Source organism: Grammomys surdaster, unplaced genomic scaffold (assembly GCF_004785775.1).
Source record: "Grammomys surdaster isolate TR1022 unplaced genomic scaffold, NIH_TR_1.0 126531, whole genome shotgun sequence".
Taxonomy (NCBI): Eukaryota; Metazoa; Chordata; class Mammalia; order Rodentia; family Muridae; genus Grammomys; species Grammomys surdaster.
In genome coordinates, this window is record NW_021621323.1 from 17,123,738 (window position 1) to 17,146,661 (window position 22,924).

Below are 22,924 nucleotides of genomic sequence, written 5' to 3' on the forward strand. Positions count from 1 at the left end.
CTGGGTTCACCCCCCACCAGCATGTCTGGGGTTCTGGGTTCACCCCCAGAAGCATGTCTGGGGATTTGGGTTCACCTCCAGAAGCATGTCTGGGGATTTGGGTTCACCTCCAGAAGCACAGAGCACACAGAATGGGCACCATGAATGAACAGTGGCAACTCACACTTACCATAGCTGTTGATCTGCATGGAGCTGAACTGACTGCCCAGCTGGGTGACAGAGGAAGTGGACCCAGGACCTGGGTAAGATGACTGTGGCAGGGGCTGGCCTGATGCATAAGAAGATGCCACATTATTGACAGGTGGGAGTCCTGGAAATCTAAGAAACAAAAAGTATTGATAGTATCACAGAGTTTCTTAAGCAAACGACGTACACTACACAATAGGAAATATATTCTAAATCAAACAAGCCCTCTGTGTGGTAAGGAAAATGATAGATGTTGTGCCTCATATATTTAATCTTGATATGAGTTCAAAAATAACCCATTGTAGCCACACCTTCCATTTCCACTCACATTTCCTATGGCAAGGAAGAGAAAAGTTTCTAACATGAACACAAAGCCACCTTTGGAAGTCAGTTTGGAAAGATGAGTCCAGCACCACGTCATACACACTAACTTGATCAATAGGAGGAAACAAAAACAACACCAGGGTCAATAACCAAGGACCCTGGTTTATGGTTGAATCTTTGTGATCATTCAGACCCAGTTTTTAATCAAAACGTGGCGTGTCTCACACCCTGAATCCAGCAGAGCTCGCCATACACAACGATGTCGGGCTTTGCAACACTGCAGTTAAGCTTGAAGCTGGGGTTTTATTTTTTTGCTTGTTTTTGTTTTCTAAAAAATTTCATCCCGCTTTACCTTCGACGTAGTGTAAAACTATGTCTGCTGTGTGTCCTTGTCACTGTTTGGATCTAAACAATGGCTACTGAGCAGAGGTCCCATCCTGGTGATACAACACAGGAAGCTAATGAATACCCGGGAGTTATTATGACTCTCTTCTTACTAACTTTGAATTGTGAGTAAAACTTGAGGTTTCCCAGGCCATATGGACAATGTATTTTCAATGTCTTTATTTGGAACCAGAGCCCATTCTCTCTGTTTCTGTGTCTTGACTTTCCTTCGTCATCGAGAGGCCCTGAGCCATTTGAGAGAGCTGGTGGCTGAGGAGAAGTCCACAGCTCATTTCAAACACAAGGGTGTGGGGTGGGGGACAGAGACAGGAGAGGGGAGGGAGAGGAGGGCAGATTCTTCCGGGTCTCAGGGGCACACCTGCTGCAACAGTGTACTCCGTAATCTTGTTATTTTCCAAACTGAATAATTATTTTAAACAAACAAACCAAAAGACTCCTTAAGACCTCACTCCAAGTACATGTTGCTAATTATTTCAGCACGATTATCACACACTTTGTCCTAAGTAAGGGAAGGGCAGACAGCTTATCCCTCGTGCCTCACAAGACAAGCATGTCTCTGGCATTTAATCTGTTAAAGCAGAGCTGATAATGTTTTAATCCCAAAATATTCCTAAGAAAGATACCTTTTTGCCAAAAATTTTAGAAGAATCAACATAATTAGATTAAGTGCCCCCACGATTTCAATATATTTAGGAAAAGAGAACGAGTAAAGATAGAAGACTACAAAGGTAATTAAAATGTGTATTATGTTACATTGTGTGTGTGTGTCTCTGTATCTCTGCCCCCACCCCATGTGTGCATGTCACAGTGCAGGGTGAGAGATCAAAGGACAATTTGTAGGAGTCTCTCCTCCCACCGTGTGGGTCTCTGGAACCAAGCCTAGGTTGTAAGGTTTGCTGGAATCTGCCTTCAAGCACTGAGACCTCTTGGCCCAAAGGTTACCTTTTGAGAGTAAGTTTTCTTTGTGTCTCTCTTTACTCCAGGATACTGGCTGTGAACCATGCAGCTTGAAATGTGACTCTTGTCTGGGACTGACAAATGATTTCAAGAACTGCCCAAAGATTTGACTGATAAATTCACTGCTACATAAAAAGAAACATTTTCTCTTTGCTTTGTCAAGAAATGACACTTCATTCCCTGCCACGCATGGGGAATTGTCACAGGGAGTAACGCTGTATATAACTGAAGTGTATTACAGACTCTAGACAATATATAATCATAGCTAAGTAGCAGTTAAACGGGGAAAGTGCATATAATTGTCTGAGACCCAAAAATAATTTGCAGAAGTGATTGACAAAAGATAATATTTTTTTTAAATATAAAATTCCATGACTTACTTTTTATTTTTTCTTTTTAGCCATTTCAGTTAGAACAAAGACATACAGGGGCAGAGACATAAATAGTCTCTGGTGTTTGTTTGCTTGTTTGTTTTTGTTTTGTTTAACTTTTAACAAAGGCTAAATATTTGAGGCTGGAGAGACTGCTGGTTAAGAACGTGTGTTGCTTTTTCAGAGGACCACAGTTTGATTCTCAGCACCCACATCAGGTGGTTCACAGTGTCAGAAACTCCAGCTATAGGAGATCCAATGCCTTTTGGCTTCTGCTGGCACCCAGTGCACATAGCTGCACACATAAACAAATGTTGTTAAAATTTTTAAAAAGACTAAAGATTTAAAATACAGAGGGAGAGATTGTACAACCACCAGATATTACTTTAACCCATAGATACCTACTTACTGTTCAATTCTTATGCACTGGGAGTTAGGTTTCAAAATTTATAAATAATCTCTTTCTGACAAGCTAAAACATTCTTAGTCTTAAACATGTTGTGTTTTTAATGTAATATCCACTTTTAAATTATTTAGACTAGAAATAAAACAAAGCCAAGCTATTATATACAAAAAGTAAAGAAAAAATCAGGACACTTAACAAAAAACATTCTATTTGTTACTCTCCCACTGCACACAGTATGGCTATCAGAGGTAGCAAACCCAGCCCACAGCTGGAGCCTGGGGAGCCACCAGCAGCCTGCCTCTTCCTCCCAACCCCTCTGTATTTTCAAACTGTAAAAGCAAGTGGGAGAGATAAACCTTTTCCCACTGCAACACATTGTGGTTAAAAATGACAAGCCAGAATTATATTTGGAGAGGACTAAGAAATACTCAGATACAGATTTTAATTCACTGTTTCATTTAATATCAGAAAGGAACAGAGAGCTACCACCAAGTACCCACTTTAAAAAGTCATATAATTACCAAAAATTTGTCTCAATCTACTCTTAAACCTTGGTAGTGTTGATGTTGATTGACTTCTCTGTTCAAGTGCTTCCCATTTTTAAGTTGGAAATAAACCGGTCTAGAAGGAAGCCCTGCGTTAAAGTCTGTCAATATCGGGAGATAAGATGTAAATATGGTTTAAACGTGTCCCATCCATAATTCTAGTGTTGAAATGTAACAGTATCCGGAGGCTACAGAGGAGCCCATCTCATAAATGGGATGTGGTCTCCTTTCCAGAGCAGGTCTAGCAGGCACTTGGTCCTTTCTCTGGTATTCAAGGCACCATGCTGGAAGCAGCAAGCAGCCTTCATCAGACAGCAAAACTGGTAGGGCCTCCACCTGGACCTTTGCAGTCTCCAAATTGGTAAGAAATACATGCCTGCATTTTGTAATTCCTAGTATCAGATTTCTGTAGCAGCAGCACAAAATAAACTAGAGTAGCAAATTATTCAGGTCTGATTGAAACAAAATCTGCATTTTAAACATTAACCCTATAGAGAGGATAAAATCAAATCCTATCATTTCCATATTGAAACACACTAAGGAGGAACTGGAGAGATGGCTCAGTGGCTAAATGGACTTGTTGCTCTTGCAGAGGACCAGGCTTGGGTCCCAGCACCCACGTGACTGTAATAATCACCCATACACAGAAAAGAAAGGGGGAAGCACTAAAGAAGGATGGGGATTTAGGTCAGTGAAGGAACACTTCCCTAGCATTTGCAAGGCCAGGGAGCCAAGCCTCAGCACCACAAAGCCTAGCCTTGTTTTCATCCCTACCTCTGTTTATACTGGAACCAGTGTCTTAGTAGAGTCTCCTAAATACAGTTTGGGAAGCTGGGTCTCCTTCGTTCCCTAACTCACTACGTCTTGGTCAAGTTGTAGATGGATTACAATTGACTAGCTGTCATTTTTTCCTTATGATGAAACTACTGACTTTTAAGAGTATAAATTTTAATAGATTAATCTTACCTAGAGATACCTTAGGTAGAAATTTTTAGAAATACTTGCAAAGTTTAAGATAGTTGTCCTGCCTCAGCCATGATCAAAAGAACAAATGACTAGGTATGACTTTGAAATTCTTATCAGATATTTCTTTTTGAAATAAGAGGTCTTTAAGATAATTTTTATTTTTTAAGATTTATTATTATTTTAATTATGTGTATATTGAGGGAGGATATGCACATAACTGAAAGTGTCTGCAGAGGTCAGAGGTGTGAGACCCCCTGCAGCTGGGGTTTCAGGCAGTTTTAAGCCACCTGATATGGATACTGGGAATTGATCTCAGATCCTGAGGGAGAGGAGAATGTGCTCCTAACTACTGAGCCATCTCTCCAGCTCTATTCATTTTTATTTTCATGTGTATGAATGTTTTCCCTGTACCATGTACAGGCCTGGTATCTATGAAAATCAGAAGACAATGTTAGATGCCCCAGACCTGGAGTTCCATATGGTTGTGAGCAACCTTATGTGTACTGGGAGCCAAGCATAGGTCCCCTGTAAGGGCAACAAGTGCTTTTAAATAACTGAGACAACTCTCCAACCCCAAAATATCACTGTTTTAAAAATCATGGACATATTTACACAGTAAGTTAACACAGTAACTCTTTTGAGTTTGAATTGGCAAAAGTCCTATCTCTGTGACTGAGCCTCTATGTAGGAACGAGGTGTTGCTACCCACAAAGAAAGATTACACAGTCAGCTGTGGGGACACATGCCTGAACTCCCTCACTAGGGAGGGTGAGGCAGGAGAATCATTACTTATAGGCCAGCTGTTACACAGTGACTGTTAAAAAAAAAAAGAAAGCTAAGTCGCACCAGTAATTGGCATTTTATTTAATTGTGTGTGTGTGTGTATACACATCTGTACATATATATATGCATATACATACATATAGGTATATATACATAATATATATTATATAATATATATGTTATATGTAATTGTTTTGAGGAAGCTTTTAAAACAGTAGGTGTGGTGGTTTGCATAAGTATGGCCCCCATAGGCTCATCTGATGCTTAGTCACTGAGGAGTGGAACTCTGATAGGATTAGAAGGATTAGGAAGATTGGCCTTGTTGGAGAAAGTTTGTCACTGAGAGTGGGCTTTGAGGTTTCAAAAACGCATGCCAGGCCCAGTCTACCTGCCAATCTGTCTGGTCACCGCTTACCCCCACCCCTGCCTGTGGATCCGAATGTAGCATCTCAACTTCTGCTCCCATGGCTGTCTTTATGGCACCATGCTCCTGACAGGATGAAAATGGATTAAACTCTGTGCAGTCCCCTCATCTCAGCCTCCTCCTCCAGCCAACTTTCATATACAAACTCTACAGAACTGTCCTGCTTAAGAGTGTTTCACGACTCCTGCCAGACTAAGAAAGTCAGGCCCCAAGAAAGTCAGGCCATTGGGGCACACTTGTCAATCCCAACACCCAGGAAGCTGATCTCTGAATTTGAAGCCAGCTTGGCCTACAGAGCAAGTTCCAGGACAACCAGAGTTACACAAAGAAATCTTATCTTTGAAAACAAAAATCTGCCCAAGTGCAGTGTCCCAGGTATTGTCAAGGTAGAGGAACGCAGGGTTGTTTCTGAGAGGCAAGACTACTTCTAGGTTGTGGGCGAGTCTTGAAGATCTCGCTTTGGGGAGAGGTAACTTTTTGTAAGAGTTGGCTTGGTCATGATGTCTTTACACAGTAATCAAATAGTGACTAAGACAGTAGGTTTTTATATAGCCTTTCCAAAGCTCTTTAGTGTTATCTATCTCTCTTCGGACCCTTTCCTCTGCCCTGGCCACTCTCCCATCTACTTCCCCTCTTAAATATTTCTCCTCTCATTCTCTTACCTGCCCCAGAGCATCTGTGTGTGACTGTCCCTCCTTGTTATTCTCCCCTCAACACAAACACAAGGGCCCCTTTATAATTTTCTGGCTTCTGAAGTATTCCAGTTTAAACATACATATCTACAGACCCAATGCTGGCTTCTAAATATGAGAGGGGACATACGGCATTTGTCTTTCTGGGTATGGGTGATCACAATCAGAATGATTATATCCAGATCCACCCATTTACCTGAAGATTTCTTTCTTTCTTTCTTTCTTTCTTTCTTTCTTTCTTTCTTTCTTTCTTTCTTTTCTTTTCTTTCTTTCTTTCTTTCTTTCTTTCTTTCTTTCTTTCTTCCTTTCTTTCTTTCTTTTTACAGCTAATAAAATTCCACTCTGCATCAGTTTTGTCTTTTCATTCCCCATTCCTCAGACGGTGGAGATCTAGGCCATTGGCATTTCCTGGCTATTATGAACAGAGCAGCAATGAACATGGACAAGTAGCTACCTCTGGAGTAGGATACAGAGACCTTTGGGTATATCCCCAAGAGTGGTATGGCTGGATCATGTGGTAGATCTACTTATTTCTAGCGTTTTAAGAACCCACATTGCTCTCCATGGCTCTCTCAGTTTGCACTCCCACCAACATTGAATAACTTCTCCTTTCCCCACATTCACTCCAGAACTTGTTGGCCTTTCTTTTCTTGATCTTAAGCAGTCTGGCTGGGCTAAAATGAAGTCTCACAGTAGTTTAATTTGCATTTATCTGACAGCAAGTTTTAGGTACAAGATACTGGTCAGGGAAATCTCATAAAAACCTCAAAAACAAGACAGGCTATTGCTCTTGCTGGCAGTGATATTGCTGCAGAGCTTCATAGTAAGATCCTTTTGCTAAAGATACAGCATACCTGAGCCACAGGACATGGAAAGACCAAGCTGACACTGAACTGAAAGTTTCCTCCCTGTTGGCTAGCTTTCACAGTGCTGGGCACTGCTATACAGACTGCTAGGAGGAGGGAGTCAGCAACAGTCTAATTCAGCTGCCAACCCAGTGGACTACAGTAATGATGAACACGGTAAGATGTACTCGCAGTTGCAACAGTGGCATTAAGTGTTACAGAGGAAACCAAGCACCACTGGATGTAAGGCCTGCCCTACGGGAGGACACAAATGCTCAGTACTGTAAATATGACCGAGACCTCATAGTCAGAGAACTCACAGCCTCAGGGGTGAGCCTACTATTATTGTTTTCTAAATGGACATAGTATCAGATTGCCCTCTAAATACATTTATAATTATGCCCGTGGGTCAACATGGCACTCAGACCTTCTCAGAGAAGCTTCTTTTTACAACGAACAGAGGTTAAACAGAGAGACTATCAATAAATAATAGGTCAAAGGGTGAAAAAAAAGATTATGATGCACTCAGCTCTGAAGGGGACATCTATAGCATGCTCTCTCTCTCTTCAAAGTTCAGGGATCACTATGGAGGAGGAGGCAGAAAGATTTAGGAACCTAAAAGTGTGGAAAACTGCTGAGAAACAGTGTTTTCTAGATATGACAGGGCTATCTGTACATAGGAACATACAGCAGCCGCAGCTGCCTGCACAAGATCAAGCCCATCCACAAAGCAAGTCCATCACAAATGAGGGAAGGGCAGGGCCTCTCCCTGGTGGAGGAGCTGTCTTCCTCAGGGAAGTGGCCCCATCAGTTCTCCATGCTCTAGTGGGTGACCCTATAAACATGGACATAGTGACAGTACCAACTGGGTTCAGTGAGATCAAAAAAAAGAACGAAGAAATAAGGAGGGTCCTTGGAGTTCTGAGACGAGTTGGGGAGGATGAGATATATTATGTATATATATGTATATGATATTCTCAAACGATGTTAAAATTTTATTTTTGAAAAGTTTATTAAAACATAAAAGATGGGTTGGAGAGATGACTCAGCAGTTAAGAGCACTAACTACTTACTCTTCCAGAGGTCCCGAGTTCAACTCCCAGCAACCACATGGTGGCTCACAACCATCTGTAATAGGATCTGATGCCCTCTTCTGGTGTGTCTGAAGGCAGCTACAATGTACTCATATATATAAATTTTTTTAAAAAATCATAAAAATGCAAAGAAGAAAAGGAGGAATGAATGAAAGGAGAGAAGGGAGAGAGAGAGAGAAAGGGGGGGGGAAGGTCACACATATCTGTTCTCTGACATCCTCTGTCATCAGATTAGTGTGACTCACTCTCAAGATCACTGCGCCCTTTGCCTTTGCACTGCCGCGTGTGTATAGAAACGTGTCCCATGGGGCAGATAACAGGCAACCTGGAAACCTAGCTTAAAAGGTTAGACTTTCCTCCTGACATTTCTAGCTTTCAAACCTACTTCCAACTTTTAGGTCAATAGTTAAGTTGTACCCGGTAAAAGACATGCGGGGAGAAGTATAGGACCTAACTGTGCTTCCTTGCAATCAGAGTTGAAGTAGAGTCTGAAACCGAGCTTCCTGGAGACACCAGACTAAGGGAGGGCAACCCACAGATAGCAGCAAGTGGACTTTCTATCCAGTGATACGTCATGATGCTGAGACCTGCTGACACGTCCTGAACCTATGGACTGTAATGAGTACTGTGTACTGTGCAAGGTAGTCTGCATGCAAAATCCTCACGACCGTGTATTAGAGATGTTACCATGAATGATGAGGAAGCAAAGACAGAGGTTAGGTTAGTTACACATCAGTCAACAACAGGACATTCTGAGAAATGTGTCACTGGGTGGTTTTTTGCCACTGTACAGACATCGGAAGGTATACAAATCTGAACGGAAGGGCCTACCACACACTTAGGATATAGGGTGTATATATCGTGCTGTTCTTAGATTCAGGATGAGCAAAACAACACTGAAGGAAATCAAGTAAACAGGAAAGAATACAAGCAAGTGATGCTGCAGTGACGTAGCTCCTTGCCTAACACCACAGTGAGTCACAACACACTCCTCTAAGTAGGAGAACACTTTGAAAGAATGATTAGTACTATGGGAAACACCTGACCTAGTGTGGGCATTGCATCCCGACCCAGGGCTCTGTCCAGCAGTGAACACCAGAAGTACCTCAAACATGTGGGTAATGACTTTTGGGGTGATGACATCCAGATACTGCAGTGTCATTAAGCCCCAGGAATTTTCCAGCTTCATTATAACTTGTAGACCACACTATACATGGGGGTAACAAGTCTATGCAGCGTGTGACTAGAACTTGTTTGGCCAAAAACTCCCTAAGGCAGGCCTGGCAAACATGGCCTGTCCCTGGGGTCTTCACTCCTCTGGATGCCAGCCCTCTGCTAGACTCACGATACCATTCCCAGAAGTGATAATATATCAAAGAGATCCATGACTTAGGCCAATACCAGTGACCAAATTTGTTCTCAAAACCACTGATTGCATCTTTGCATTTCTTTTTCTAAAGTCCTGAAAGGGCAGGGAGGGAGTTTACAGTAATGAGCTGTCCTGGTTCTTCTTCCTTCTTCTGGACTGACAAGGTTACTTCCTCATGCCACCCCAGGCCACCCTGCTACTGAGGCAGAAGCTACCTCTAGGTTTTCAGCATCTTTCCTTCTTTCTTTCTTTCCTTGCTTCCTTCCTTCCTTCCTTTTTTCTTTCTTGCTGTCATCCTGTCTTGCTTACCTTTTTCTTTCTTTTTTTCCTTAAGATATTTTTAAAACTCAAGATCATTTTTGACAATTTCATATATTTACACAATGCACTGTGACCATATGAACTCCCAGTCCTCCCTCTTATCCTCCTCCCATTCCTGTTCATAGCATTCTTCCTAACTAGCTTTCATGGTCTGGTGTGTGTATGGGGCGGGGGCGGTTATTGCTTTTCAATCAGTAAGTTTAATTAGTGTCAATCAGATGAACAAGGGAGGAAGGCTATTTCCTGGAGCATGGGCAACTTACCAATGGCTACCTCACTGAAAAAGATGGCAGACCCTCCATCCCTGGTAATCACTGGCTGCCAACAACTCCTCAGGGGAGAAGAGGACTTCAGGAGTGCCCCGCCCCCGACCCCCAGATCCATGACAGAATGTTGAGAACCTAATTTTGTATTGGTCCTGTGCAGGTTTCCACAGCTCCTGCGTGCTCATGGTTACACTGATGACATCACGGCCAGAAGAGTGTTTCAGAGTGTCCGTCCCATCCGCTGGCTCTCATGTGTTTTCATGCCCTCTTCTGCAGTGTTTGCTGAACCTAGGAGGGGGTGATGTCCCTGATCTGCTCAGTTATGAGTCTCTGCACTGTCGGGTCCTGTCCTGTGTCCCCCAACCCTTCCCTCCCATCAAAAGAAGACTTTTCTGACCAAGACTTTCCTGGGGCTGTATCTGACTTTCTCTTTTTCAACATATTACAAACTCCAACACAAGCTGTATTTCTTGAGCTGCTTTTACAAGAGGCCTGTCAATTTACAGCAACACCAGTCTTATGAATAGAAACATAAATTTATATTTACATTATGTATATTTTCATTGCAATACTAGAATACTTTTTACCTATATGTCCATTTAGAAAAACAGTAGTAGATTATGCCTTAGACAGACCTTGCCAGGAACAAACCAGCTTCACAGTAGCCAACGTGTCGTCCTTTGCAGAGTAGGCTTCAAATCCAATTTTAAAAAGGCTATTGGTTTCCCCAATAACAGGCATGTCATTATGCACCAATGGGTACACCTTGCCTGGCAGATTGACAGTACAGTATTTCAGGATCCACAGCTAAAAAAGATTACTCTTGGGTTCCTAAGGCAGAATTTTACTCTGCAGCCCAGGCTGTGGCCTGGAGCTATCTACCCCAGGCTAGCCTTGAACTCATGACAATCCTCTGGCCTTGATATACCGCAGTGCTAAGTACAGGTACCACTGTACCCAGCAGTCCTCAGCACTGAGCCCCCTCCTTGCCCATCCATCATGCTCAGGAGACTGAAGGCAGTAAGGTCAGGTCACAACAAGACCTTTGCATCCTTGCTTTGTCCTCAAACCACAGGCATGCTCACAAGTTAAACTCCATGTCTTGTCCCCTGTGTGAAGCTGCTCTGTAATCCCATAGCTACATCTCAGTGACAGTTACCACAACAAACAATATCCAATGGTATCCAACTCAGAAGCCCCACAAGCCCCATTAGCTGATGATTTCAGAACCTCCCTTGTCTTACTCGTAGGAACAACAGACAGCCTTCCTCAGGGGCAGGTTCACCCTAAAGACTTACTCCTGAGCCCCTCCTCCACTCCACCTGACAACCTGGGAACTAGGAAATGGGGCCTTGGAGCCACCCTGGGAGCAGTTCCAAGGTAAATGCAACTAGGAGCTGGACTGTGGCAGGTGACAACAGCTTGTGGAACAATAACATTGGGATTTCCGAGCCTTGAGGTGTATTTCTGGCTCCATCCCAAGTGATAGTCCCTTATGGGTCACAGGTTGTAAATATCCCAGGCATATAGTTCTTGGCTTTCCGAGGCCTGCCTCTGACTTCCTTTTTTAATTCATTACAAACAGAAGCTGTGTTTGTTTGTTTGTTTGTTTGTTTGAGCTGCTTTTACAGCAGGTCTGCCAATTCAGAGTCTGTCACTGGCCCATGTATTCCTTCCCTATCAAACCCTTAGACTCTACCACTGACCTCAATCCAATTTGATCTTTAAACTTTTATTAAGGACTTGCTGGTAATGACCTCAGGTGTGTGGGGAAGCTCTGGAGAAGGAAATGCTCCAAGCCTTGTTTCAGTGTTTTGTTTTGGTCTGAGACCTGGGAGTGGGGGGTGGTGTCACTATGTAGCCCTAGCTGCCTGCTACTTTTATGCAGATCAGGCTGGCCTCAAGCTCATCTGAGATCTTCATATTTCTGCTTCTCCAGAGCTAGGATTAAAGATATGTGCTACCTTACCCAGAATGAGCTAATATTTTGTAAGATAGAGATAGAGACTGGATGTTTAAAGGAACTAGAGACCAACATGAAACTCTAAACAAAATACGCCGACTATAACCCCAAACTAAAATACATGGTATCAACATGGGCCATTTTTATGTTTTAAAATACAGACTAACTCTTCTGTCACTGGCTTTTCCAAGAGCTTTGTTTTCTAGGGCAGTTCTCCAGTAAACATTTTTTTAAAGATATGAAACTTACCAAGAGATTAAATTTTCAACCAAGAAACATACAAGTATAGAGGGTGCTTTGGAAGAGTATTTCAGGGCATATTCACATGAGGGTTGAAATGTACTTAGCTCACCTTTGAGGAGGATGGCCTGGGCCATGGGCTCCATTGGGGCCAAACTGAGGGGGTCCAGGAGGTAAAGGGCCTGGGGGCAGCAGCCCTGACGGAGCGGCGGCTCCCGAAGGCCCCGACGGCTTCACCATGCCTGCAACAGACAGGAGCAGAGTTATGGGCATGTTACAGTCCAAAGAGAGATGATAAAGCTGGAAGATTAACGTTAAGATGAGTGAAGGGAGACAGAAACCAAAGGATAGACACAATGCCCTTCCAACCTCCCTTAACCAATCTCTCCAGAGTGGCTATTAGTACCTGTTAATAATAGTATGAAAAGATTAAAAGCACAAAAATATACATATGTACACATATATTCAAATACATATACATATATATATATATATATGCATATATTTGTGTATATATTTATATTTAACCAAATGGAAAGTTAAATAAAGGAAATAAACTCTGAATGTGGTGAAGGTACCTTAACAGAACCTGGTATCTCACAAACACTAGATCACACAAAGAAAAACAAAAAATGTAAAGTGGTAAAAAACAAACAAACAAACACCTCAATAAATCAGACAGCAGGCTGGTAGAGCATCTGAAATGCATACGAGGCAAGCCCTAACAGTGCTTTTGGAGAGCAGGCTCTTACTCCAGCAAATCCTGAGACAAGTGAGGCAGGCTTTGAAGTCACAGCACTGAGAGGATGTGGAAATCAAACACCCAGTGACCGCTTTCCCACAGTAGCTCCTCAGAGAGTGTTGTAGTTAGGGTTTCTATTGCTGTGATGAAACACCATGACAAATAAGCAAGTTGAGGAGGAAATGGTTTACACTTCCATATGACTGTTCATCACTGAAGGAAGTCAGGACAGGGACTCAGAGCAAGAACCTGGAGGCAGGAGCTGATGCAGAGGCTATGGAGGGTGCTGCTTACTGGCTTGCTCCCCATTATTTGCTCAGCCTACTTTCTTATAGAAGTCAGGATTACCAGCCCAGGGATGCCACCACCACAATGGGCTGGACTCGTCACCGTCAATCACTAATTAAGAAAATGCTGTACAGCTGGATCTTACAGAGGCATTTTCTCAATTAATGTTCCCTCCTGCCAGCGTGTGTCAAGTTGACATAAAGGTAGCCAGTACAGAGCACTTAAAGTTTTCTCTTTGGAACAGTTTTCAAGCATTTTTCTCTTTTCTTCTAGCGCAAAGTTGGCAGAGGATAACCCAAGCATTGTGATGGAGACCCCTAGGCCTTGTTGGTACTAACTAGCCATTGTTCAGCACTGAGCAAGTAACCTCTGAGGATCTCACTTTGATCTTTGTAAAATAAAAATGAAATCTCCTCTACTCAGCCCGATCAACTTGACCTTTGTCCCTACCCTCCTCCATGTGCCCTGTGACCTCCAAGCTGCCTGTGAGCTCTTCCATATTACACCTGGTTTTGGCATTCATCCAACCTAGTTTCTGTTCCCTTCCTCCTGCAGTTGCCAGACAGACAGACAGACAGACAGACACACGCACACGCACACACACACACACACACACAGAGGAAATGATGGCATGGCCTGCAATCACCCAGGAAGACCTTGTCAGACTATCACTGTACCTTCATGAAGGTACTTCCATATCCTTGGATACTCAAACACACTCAATAGTTGCAGCGGTAGTTTTTGTGATTATAGACTTAATACCTACCAAGACTCCGCTCCTCAAGCACGAGACCTGGAACTGAAGACTACCTGTGCTTAGGATGGAGCCCAGGAGCCCACACACATAGCCCAGCCCTTTTTTATATTTTATCATTTTAAAATGGAATCTCACTAAACTGCCTAGGCTGCCTTTGAGTGTACAGATACACTTTTAACTCCAGGGTCCCTGCCTTAGCTTCTAAACAGATGGGATCATTTGCCCACACCACAGCCGAGTGAGGAATGCTATATACTAATTTTATAATCAAAGTTCTATTTGCAATTTTCCATAGAGGACAAAAAATAAGTATTATGGCTTAATTTTAAATTGTTTTAACTAATAAAAATATATGTTAATGTAATACCATGTGACATAGTTATAGACATATTCTGTGATATTTTACCAAGTTAAATATATATATGATAAATATATATTCATATATATATATGTATATATATATGAATATATATCCCAGTAAATGTTTAGATCTATGCTTCTGTCTACCCTCGCTCCCACTAGTACACTTTCCCATCCTTCTCCCATACTCCCAGCTTCTAGGAAGCACCATTCAGTCCTCAATGTCTATGAGGTCAACTTTCTTAGCTTTCACATATGATTAAGATCACGTAGTATGTTTCCTTCTGTAAATTAAAAAAAACACACACACACACTACATTTTTACATGATGTTTGACAATGTAAGAAAACCATAAAGCACGCAGTCAACCAACTAGATTTAAATCCTTCCCCACTACTGAGGAGCTACGATCGACAAGACCTACAGTTTCTAACCCCGTGTCCCAGCTGTAAGCTCTCTGCTCTCCAAGAGACTTGAGAATTAACTGAGGCCAGAGGTATGAGAATACTCAAAACCATCTTCTCTTACCTGGCCATATGCCCTGACTTATGTCTCATCTTCCTTTTTTAGAGTTTATAGTTTAATAAAACATATAGACTACAATTAAGAACACACTGTGCTTTGTTTTTAAAATGTTGTTTTGTACAAAAGTAGAAAGTCATAGGAGAACCGCTAACATTTCAGGTTAAACAATTACTGTGGCAACATAAACCAGACACACTACCTATTTATTTCAAATAAATAGGTGGATTAGTTCCTATGACTATAATAAACACTGTGACTAAAAGCAACTTGGGGAAGAGAGAGTTTAATTCATCTTACAACTCTCAGGTCAGACCTCACCATTGAGGGAATTCGGGGCAGGAACTCAAGGCAGGAACCTGGAGGCAGGAACTGAAACAGAGGCCATGGACTAGTTATTGGCTTGTTCTCCATGGCTTGATCAATCTGCTGTCTTACACAGCTTAGGACCAGCTGTCCAGGGATAGCACTACCCACAGCGGCCTGGGAGCTCCCACCTCATCAACCATTTGATGGTGGTGGTGGTGGTGGTGGTGATAAATGCCCTATAGACTTGCTTACAGACCAGTCTGATGAAGGCATTTTCTCAACTGCAGTTCTTCTTCCTACATAACTCTAGCTTGTGTCAAGAAGACAAAGAACAAGCAGAAGCAAGCAAACAAAGAAAAAAGCCCAACCAGGATAGCAGGCTAGTGGCCATTTTTACTAGCTCCTACAGATTGTCAGGAGACTTTAAAGCAGTTGAGAAGCACAGACAGACAACTGTCCTATATCTTTCACATTACGATGGGTTCTCCTTCTTACTTCTGGACATCATCAACAACTCAGATTCATTCAACAGGCATTTAGGAAGCCTCCAATGCACTAAGAGAACTTATAGAGGACACAACCATGTTAGAAATAGTGACCCTGTCATGTGACCAGCATTACAAAATCCAGAGGGCCTTCTAACGGTTCTTGGATAAATCAATGAGAAAAGACCTCTTGAGATGCACCTTCAGTATGGCGACTTCTTAGAATAGCAGACAAGATAAGGAATTCTAGCCAGAAGCAGAGCCTGACCATTGGTCTGAGAGAGCATGGCCTAATCAGGGGTGGGCAAAGGGTCAGATGGACAGACACAGTGTGGGGGTAAAGTGACAAGAACGGAAATCGCCATCCAGATTGGTTGGAAACCAACTACAAAGTCTGGTGTATCATGTGGTCTCCATACCCAGGGCAAAGGGACGGCAGTATCCTGGTGATGCGTAGTCAGAGTCTTCAATGGGTCACACAGGTGGCACTGTCAAAAGTGACCAGACACAGAGACACTCAGGTTCTTTAGAGCATGAGGGGAACTTCAAGAGGGAAGGAAATCCATAGCAAGTGAAAGAACTACACTTATACCACAGGAAAGTATCAAAACTCACAAGCCATCTTTAACACGGCAAGCATTATGGGCTAGTTTACGCTGCAAGAGTGCCGGTCCCTCCAGGCCTGCCTTCAGATATGGTCCTGAACTAGACGAGATTCTCCATTCCTAGGGTCCTCTACAAGTTGGATGTTTTTATGCAAAGCAGCACTTCTTTGAGCTCTGGCTAGCTCTGTGGTATGGGCTATCCTTCTGGCTTGGAAGGAAGTGATTTTTGGTAGAATGGTCCTGTGTGGGCTATGCATCTCCATAGACTGGGTATGAAGCTCCTAAGCCTGTGGCTCCACCTCTCTCTGTTGGTCTCCTGGCATCTTTTAACAAATCTCTTTCCACTACAGTATATTCTGTTATCAGCAAAGTGACTCTGACCAAAACAGCAGCACAGAAAACTAGACCTTAAATTGGACCCTATTTCTAGCAAAAAAAAAAAACCAAAAAACCAAAAAAAAAAAACAAAAAGCAAAAACAGCAACAACAAAATCAAAGAACATTAGTGGGAGAAAAAAAATCTTCATCTAAAACAAAACAAATATGAGCTCGATGTTACATATGCGAATGAATCCTAATGGCCAGTGCTCCCAAAGCTCTGAGCCTGTGGTTACCTATATAAACTCTGGGGTGGTGGCACCCACACCACGCAGGCCTGATGTGCCTGGCCTCTCTGCTTTCTGCAGCAGATGATTTTTGCCACTCAAAAGACACTTGAAAATGGAAAGACATTTTGGTTTGCTAAAACTCCCAGAGGAAGAGGGAGGTACCAGTAGAATATGGTAGACATAGACCACGGATGCTGCTAAACGCACAGGGCATCTCTCCTCTCTCTCTCTCTCTCTCTCTATCTCTCTCTCTCTCTCTCTCTCACACACACACACACACACACATGCACACACACACATGTGAGAGAAAGAGAGAGAGAGAGCATGTGAAAGAGCTGGCTCCAGATGTTAAGATTGCTAAGATTTAGAAACCCTGCGCTCCACACAGTACGCCTAACCTTGTTTCTCCTCCACACCCTCTAATTCCCACTGTAGCTCTTTTGTACTATGCTCTGGAGTGTGACCCTGTCTGGTTTAAGTCACTTCAGCAGCACCCTTGATATAGCCCCATTACTTTGTACTTTAAGGACAGCTCCCACTGCTCTCATGCTGAGTGTCTATAGCAGCAAGCCACCTTCCTACCTGGCCCACACTCACTTGCCTCTCAGGTCATTCCTCTAAGAGGATGCTCTGTCCCTGACACCATCTCAGAGTTTGGTACTTCTCTCCTGGTGCCACCGTGTGCTTCCCTGACACCTTCCGCTTCCTTTCTACCCACCAACTGAGTTGTCAGGTTCAAAAACACAATCAGTGGATGCTGATGGAGACCAGAGTGTGCGAAACTATTCTGGTGGAACAGACACTTCAAAACGTCACAAGTAGGCTGTCTTTCAGAAAAAAAAATCGCATACAATGGTGTGTGTGTGTGTGTGTGTGTGTGTGTGTGTGTAGAGTTTGTGAGTTGGTACTGGGAAGGGGAACCCCAAGCCCCATGCTTGCTAGGCAAGTGCTGCCACTTAGCCCGCTCTCCCTAGTACAACAGTGTGGAAGACGGTTTAAAGTCTAGCATAGTGTCAAGAGGATAAAAGAGGGAAACAAGGTCTAAGTGAGCTGGGGAAACATCTGGTCAGAGCTGCTGGTTGAAGTACGAAGCTGTACGAGATAGAGGGCTGTGGAGACAACACGGAGGGCCATCCTCTTAGTGGTAGAGCAGGGTGCTATCAGGCACTGGATGTAAACCACACTCCAGTGACAGTGAGTTGGCATCTGTGGAGCCATGGGTGATGGGATAGGGCAGGTGAACTGAAAAGAAGAAAATGGATAAAATAATGCAGGCCTAAGGAACTTAATGTATAAAGAGAGGCGAAGGGACATCATCAAAGGTTTCAAGCCAAATGATTCGTTCATTACGCAAAATCCTTCCAGTTTAAGAGCTGATAGCCTGTCAAAAGGCCATACCAGACAGAAGCCTAAGAGGGGAAGAGACTATTTGTGACCTGGGTGACAGACAGGTTAGATTGAAAAAACCCAGTAACAGGATGGGAGGAAGGAGAGAGGTGGGAAAGAAGTTTGTGACTGCTCAAACCAAGTTTGGGAGACAGGCAGGTGGCACACACACACGCAGGCAAAAACTCAGACATTTAAGATAAAATTAAAAAAAAATTTTTTAAAGTAAACTTTTGGTAGACTGACTGGGTTGGACTAGGTACAAGAGAGGGATTCTTCTGTTTTGATTTTGGAGGTTTTGTTTGTTTCCTTGAGATAGGGTCCCATATAGCCCAGGCTGGCTTTGAACTTGCTATCTAGCCTAGGCTGGTCTTGAACTCTTTACCCTCCTGGTTCTATCTTTGAGGGCTAAGCTTATAGGCATGTGCCCCCACAGATAGTTTGTTTTGTTTTATAATAATGAAAGGTTTGGGTGTTGATCCTAATAACTGATGCTCCTAGGTGATGTGGAATACCAGTAAAAAGTAGGCTTCAGTGAAAGACAACAAATCACTCTAAATGAGTATGTCATGCCTGCACACGCAGGTGAATCAAGAAAACACTGGTCCAGGCATAAGAAAGACTTCTAGGCTGAAGAAGTCAGTCTGAGAGGTAAGTGTGTGCTTTACATGTCTTGCTGTGTGAGGCTCTTCAAATGATGCTGTTATGTCAAACCATGGCTTCATTTAATGACTGCCAACTAGGAATAACCCATGTCTCTAAGGCTGAGGACTGAATAATCATATATAGGTAAAAAGAATAATTTACCTGGCGGAGAGGATATATGGGACGGGTCCCCATAGTGCCCGTAGTGGGGGGGAGAAATGCCCATTCCAGGCTGGGACTGAGAGTAGGGGGGTGTCGCCACATAACCTTGTTGGCTCATCATGAAAATATCATTCCAAAGGACAGCTACTGCAGAAGAACCCTGCAAGAGTAAAGACGAGACGTTAGCAAGAGGATGTTAGATATTTAATGCTACTAAAAAGATAAATGCAATCAAGAAACATTTTGGATTTCTTGAAGAAAAGTAAACTTGTCCATTCTGGAAATAATCTTCATCTTATACCACATTACTTATCATAATATTATCCCCTGGATATGGCTTAAGATATCTCTTAGGAATTCAGTAATATCATCACTTCAGTGGTCCCAGGAAATTTCGCAGGCACCAATGTGAATAGTAATTGCGAACCACTTTTTTCCTGGAAGCCTGAATTCTTCAGTCTCTCATTAGTATTCCTACAATTCTGGATCTTGGTTTCCATGGTCACAATTTGAGAGAATACCATGCCATTCAAGTGACTGACCACCATGATTACAAGTGGTCTGCAGACAGATGCTTCGTGACTTGGATTTCCTGGTGCCCTTCTGATTAGTCTACTCAATCTGTAGTTAAGACAAGGAAAAGCCATAGTCCAACAAATAGAACATGAGATAGACATGGTAATAGCCTTTGTGAATCATAATTTGACAAGCCAGTGGCTGCTCCAACCATCTCAGTCCAAGATGCTAGGGCTTCTTTCAGACTTGATGACGTCACACCTCTAAGAACATAAGCACCTATATTTAAGGAACTAAAAAAAAAAAAGCCTTTCATATGTGGATAGTCATAAACAGTCACAAGTATAACAGTCCCATCTTGAGTCTATTCAGAGCCCAAATACCAATTAGCTTTACACTTTTTATGCTTCCAGATTTTGCTAAAACATATCTCCTAGAGAGGTTTTTAAAAGACAATTTTGTTTGGTTGGTTGTTTGGTTGGTTGTTTTCTGTTAAGACAAGGTTTCCCTCATAGTCCTGGCTGTCCTGAATTTAATAGACCAGTCTGGCTTTGAACTCAAAGAGATCTACCCGCCTCTGCCTCCCTAGTGCTGGGATTAAAGGAGTGTGCAACCATGCCTGACTTTCAAAAAGCATTTGTAACAAGAAGGGGGTGCCAAAAGAAATAGGTTTTCGTTCCCTATCTGCCTGTGCATAGCTTTGTGACATGGTGAACTGAAGTGGTTCTTTGGGCCTCAGTTTTCTGGTTTAGAAAATGAAGTGTCCAAAAGCCACATTAGTTGTGATTTTCTAGTTTCTTTTCAGTTTCTCCATCAAACATTTGGGTACCTCTCCTTCCTTTCTCGTTGCTGGTTTTAAGGTAAGGATTAGTAATGCATTCTAAGTAAGACATTGGGATCTCTTTATTCTGAAAATGGCATGCAAATTTCAAACGTGAAGGCTATCATCCACGATTTAGTTTTGCTTTCATATTAAACCTTAAGCTTCTGAGTAGCAACCAAAAGAGTGTATGATGAGGTCACTGTCTTCTTAACGGAGGACAGAAAGGCAGACAAAGGTCTCCAGTCCACTGTGTTCCTGACAACACTTTCCCTCCTCCCACTGTGCATAGAGAGACGTGGCAGCCGCTTGGCCCCGTGCAGCCCAGCGCCTTTAGAAGACCACACCGGCGCACCCACGCAGCGGCTGCGGGAGGGAAGCGGGGCAGCGGCAGCGATGCTCACTGCAAAGGACTGGAAGCAGCCCAGCCCTCTTCCACTGGTCCTGGGAGGAATTCGCTTCCTCACTCTACTCTGCCACGTCAAACTTCCTCACCCAGAACACCAAGTTGCTGAAACCTGACTCAGCTGCAAGCGGCGACATGGCAGAGAGCCACTTGGCACAAACCGGCCTCGAATCCAAACCTCGAGTGCTCGGATTCTACAGAGACACCCATCCCCGGTCCACTGTCACCCAAGACAAGTTCGCGTTTCCCCTCTAATGATGTCCCGAAGCTGAACGCTGTAGTTGCCATTTTCCCTCGGAATATTTCCAGCCCTCTCCTCCTCCGGGAACCAGGGAGCCAAGTTGATGGGGAGTCGCGGTGCAGTCGCGTGTGAACGCTCTGCACCCCTAGCCGTACCCCGAGCCCGATGTGCCTGAGACTCCCCACCCTCCCCACCCTCCTCCCTGAGCCCTGCGCCCTGCGCCCTGCGCCCCGCGTCTGCCGTACCTGCTCTGCACGCTCCGCGCCCCGCACCACCGCCGCCGCCGCCGAGTCGCTCTAGGTTGCGAGTGCCACGTCAGGCGGCCGGCAGCGCGCGCGCGCGCTGGACCCGCTCGCTCCCGCGGCGCGCACCGGCGGGGGCGGGGCCGCTCCTCCCCGGCCTCACGCCTCTTTCCGGGTCTTTTCCTCTAAGCTTTTCCCTCTCGAGGCCCCGCCTCCTCCAATTTGTCAAAGATCCTCCCGGGCCGGTGGCGGGGGACTTGGGTGGGGTGAAGAGGGCACGATCTGGGTTCAACAGGTGGCACTGAATCCCTGCGCTGCGCTCGCCTTACTGGAAGCGACGCGTGTCGGGGAGTGCACAGTGGCAAGAGCAATCTGGCGCGAGTACAGACAATTTGATGACGTCTTCCAGCATAACAACAGAAGGAGGAAGGCCCAAGGCAGCCTGGTTTTGTGTGGAACGAGACAGCTCAGCTGAGGTGTCCTCAAGGAAGCAGGACGTTGCAGGACCAACGTGGGCTCCCCCCACTTAACTGTGAGCTACCGATGGTGCGTCCCACCCACAAACAGGAACTGGCCTGTGACAAAAGTATATAACTTCTAGCTCACCTTTGGACAGAAACAGTTAAGAAACACCTATTTTGCCCTAAAATCAGGACCAATAGGCCACTTTCCAAAAATGTCTCACTATCAAATAGAAAGTATGAGTTCAATCCACAGCCGAGTTTGGAAAAGCTATTTACACTTCACTCCGTTTTATGAAGTAAAAGCAGCCTAGTGATTTTGCCCTCACTATGTGCCTTCTTCTGGGTAACCAGAAATAAAAGTTCCCTAAGGCTTGACTAATCAAAAGCTATCTGAGTAACTTTTCCTAGTGCTGTGATAAAATACTCTGGCAACCACAACTAAAAGGAGAGAATGTTTATTTTGGTCCACAGTTCAAGGGTGTAATCCATCTTGACGTGGTAGCTTGAGGCAGCTGATTGCTTTGCATGCACAATCAGGAAGCAGAGAGCAATCAGTGCTTGTGTCTGGCTCTTTTTATACAGTCCAGGATCCTGGCCCAGCTAATGATGTCACGCACAGTAGGCAGGTCTTCCTAGATCAAGTAATCTATAATCAACATAGTTCCTCGAGGGCTTGCCGGGTCTTCTATTAGAATTATCATTATCAAGACATTTGTTTTTGTTTTTGTTTTTAAGACAGAGTTAATCTGTGAAGACTTTGCTGTCCTGGAACTCATTCTCTAGACTAGGGTGGCCTCAAACTCAGCAATCTACTGCCTCTATCTCCCAAGCACTGGGATTAACGGCATGAGCCACCATCACCCACTGCATTAGGAACTTTAAGGCAACTGTGTCAACTGTTTATCACTGAAAAAGAAACAATTTAAAGGGTAACACGATTTACATTGTCTCCCAGTCTCTGAGGTTTCAGTCCTAAGTCACCTTGCTGTACTATTATAGGTCCCTGATGAGGCAGAGCATCTGACAGGCAGGAGGACTGACAGAGTAAAGCAGCTCCTGTCACAGTGGCCAAGAAACAAAGAGGGAAACATAGAGGGACCCAAGTAAGATACAGTCCCCAATCCTGACCCTGGCTGATGATCTAAGCCATGGAACCACACTATCTTCTTCTTCTTCTTCTTCTTCTTCTTCTTCTTCTTCTTCTTCTTC

General features: G+C 43.8%; 1 protein-coding gene across 1 annotated transcript in view; it reads right to left on the reverse strand.

Moving 5' to 3' along the window:
* Positions 1–21,333, reverse strand: part of Sec24d (SEC24 homolog D, COPII coat complex component) — a 95,200-nt gene extending 73,867 nt beyond the window's left edge. The window contains exons 1-4 of the mRNA XM_028760472.1: positions 21,255–21,333; positions 19,027–19,186; positions 12,270–12,399; positions 170–318 (exon numbers count right to left, since the gene is read on the reverse strand). Coding sequence (XP_028616305.1) covers positions 170–318; positions 12,270–12,399; positions 19,027–19,147 — 400 coding nt within the window. The 5' untranslated portion in view covers positions 19,148–19,186; positions 21,255–21,333. The remainder of the gene's footprint in view (positions 1–169; positions 319–12,269; positions 12,400–19,026; positions 19,187–21,254) is intronic.
* Positions 21,334–22,924: the final 1,591 nt, after the last annotated feature.